This window comes from Hirsutella rhossiliensis (genome assembly GCF_020360975.1).
Source record: "Hirsutella rhossiliensis strain HR02 chromosome Unknown scaffold00005, whole genome shotgun sequence".
Classification (NCBI taxonomy): domain Eukaryota; kingdom Fungi; phylum Ascomycota; class Sordariomycetes; order Hypocreales; family Ophiocordycipitaceae; genus Hirsutella; species Hirsutella rhossiliensis.
The window spans coordinates 4,497,543-4,498,825 of NW_025408671.1; the positions used below are offsets into that span (position 1 = coordinate 4,497,543).

The window sequence follows — 1,283 nt, forward strand, 5'->3', positions numbered from 1 at the left end:
TAGCAGCTGATCTCCGGTGGATTTCCTTTCAATTGTATAGATAGAGCTATCCACAATATGGTGTGTCGAGTCTACGTGCCGCCCTCTAGGTCCTATAAATGTGGAAGGAGCTCATTCATTGGTGGACGAAAGATAGGCCTCGATCCTGGCGGTAGGCAACACATGCATGAAGCACAGCTGTCACGGCCTATGACTCATGTCGGCATTATTGAGCCTTCTGAAGCACACAGATGGCCTGCATCGCCCCCGCTTTCAAGACGCTACTTTTACAGACCACAGTCAGATGTTCTGATAAACTTCGCTGGTCAGGTAGCCCAGAGGTTGTATGCTCAATGCTATAACACCGTCGCTTATTCCACGTATCGAATCCTTCCTCGGCCCCTCAGACACTCGCAGGGATTCCGTCAGATTTACCAGGATCGTCGCCTCATCTGGCTACCAGCTTGCGACACTACTTTGGAAGGCGTGCAAGGGCCAGGAACAGGATAAGAGGTTGAGAGAAAGCAGCAGCAGCAGCAGCAGCCATGACTGCCTCACGACCAATGACCGCATTTTCTTGCCTCACATTTGACTGCTATGGCACCCTCGTCGACTGGGAAGGCGGCATTTACAAGGCCCTATTGCCGCTCACACGCCGGCTCCCCGCCTCGCACCCACTGCACGGCAACCGATCAGAAACCCTCAAGGCCTTTACCAGGCTCGAGGGTGAGGTCCAGCGGGCCCGCCCCGAAGCCCTCTACTCCTCCGTCCTGGCGGACACGTACGGGCTCTTGGCTGCCGAGGTCGGGGTGGAGGCCTCCGAGGACGAAAAGGCCAAGTTCGGGGCTGGCGTGGGCGACTGGCCCGTGTTTCCGGACACTCTCGAGGCCCTCCAGCGGCTGCGTAAACACTTCAAGCTCGTCATTCTCTCCAACGTCGATCGGGCATCCTTTGAGCGCACCTTGGCGCGGCAGCTGACGGGCATCGACTTTGATGCCATCTACACGGCCCAGGAAATCGGGTCGTACAAGCCCGACCGGAGGAATTTCGAATATCTGATTGACCGGTGCGAAAAGGACCTCGGGGTCGGAAAGGACGCCATCCTCCACACGGCGCAGTCCCTGAGCCACGACCACGTGCCTGCGAAGCAAGTAGGGCTGGCCAGCGCGTGGATTGAGCGGGGAGTGGAAATCGAGAGCGTCATGGGGGGTGGCTTGGACGAGTACAGAGACAGGGTCGACTTTTCTTGGCGCTATCGAAGCATGGGCGAGATGGCCGATGCCGTGGATGCAGACGGGTCTTAG

The 1,283-nt window shown here is 57.7% G+C and overlaps 1 protein-coding gene across 1 annotated transcript; it reads left to right on the forward strand.

Annotated features, from left to right (window-relative positions):
* Nucleotides 1–524: 524 nt before the first annotated feature.
* On the forward strand, nucleotides 525–1,283 carry HRG_05981 (haloacid dehalogenase-like hydrolase domain-containing protein; the record flags this gene model as incomplete). The annotated part of the gene is made up of 1 exon (XM_044864452.1): nucleotides 525–1,283. The coding sequence occupies one exon, from the start codon at nucleotides 525–527 to the stop codon at nucleotides 1,281–1,283; it is 759 nt and encodes a 252-aa protein (XP_044720984.1).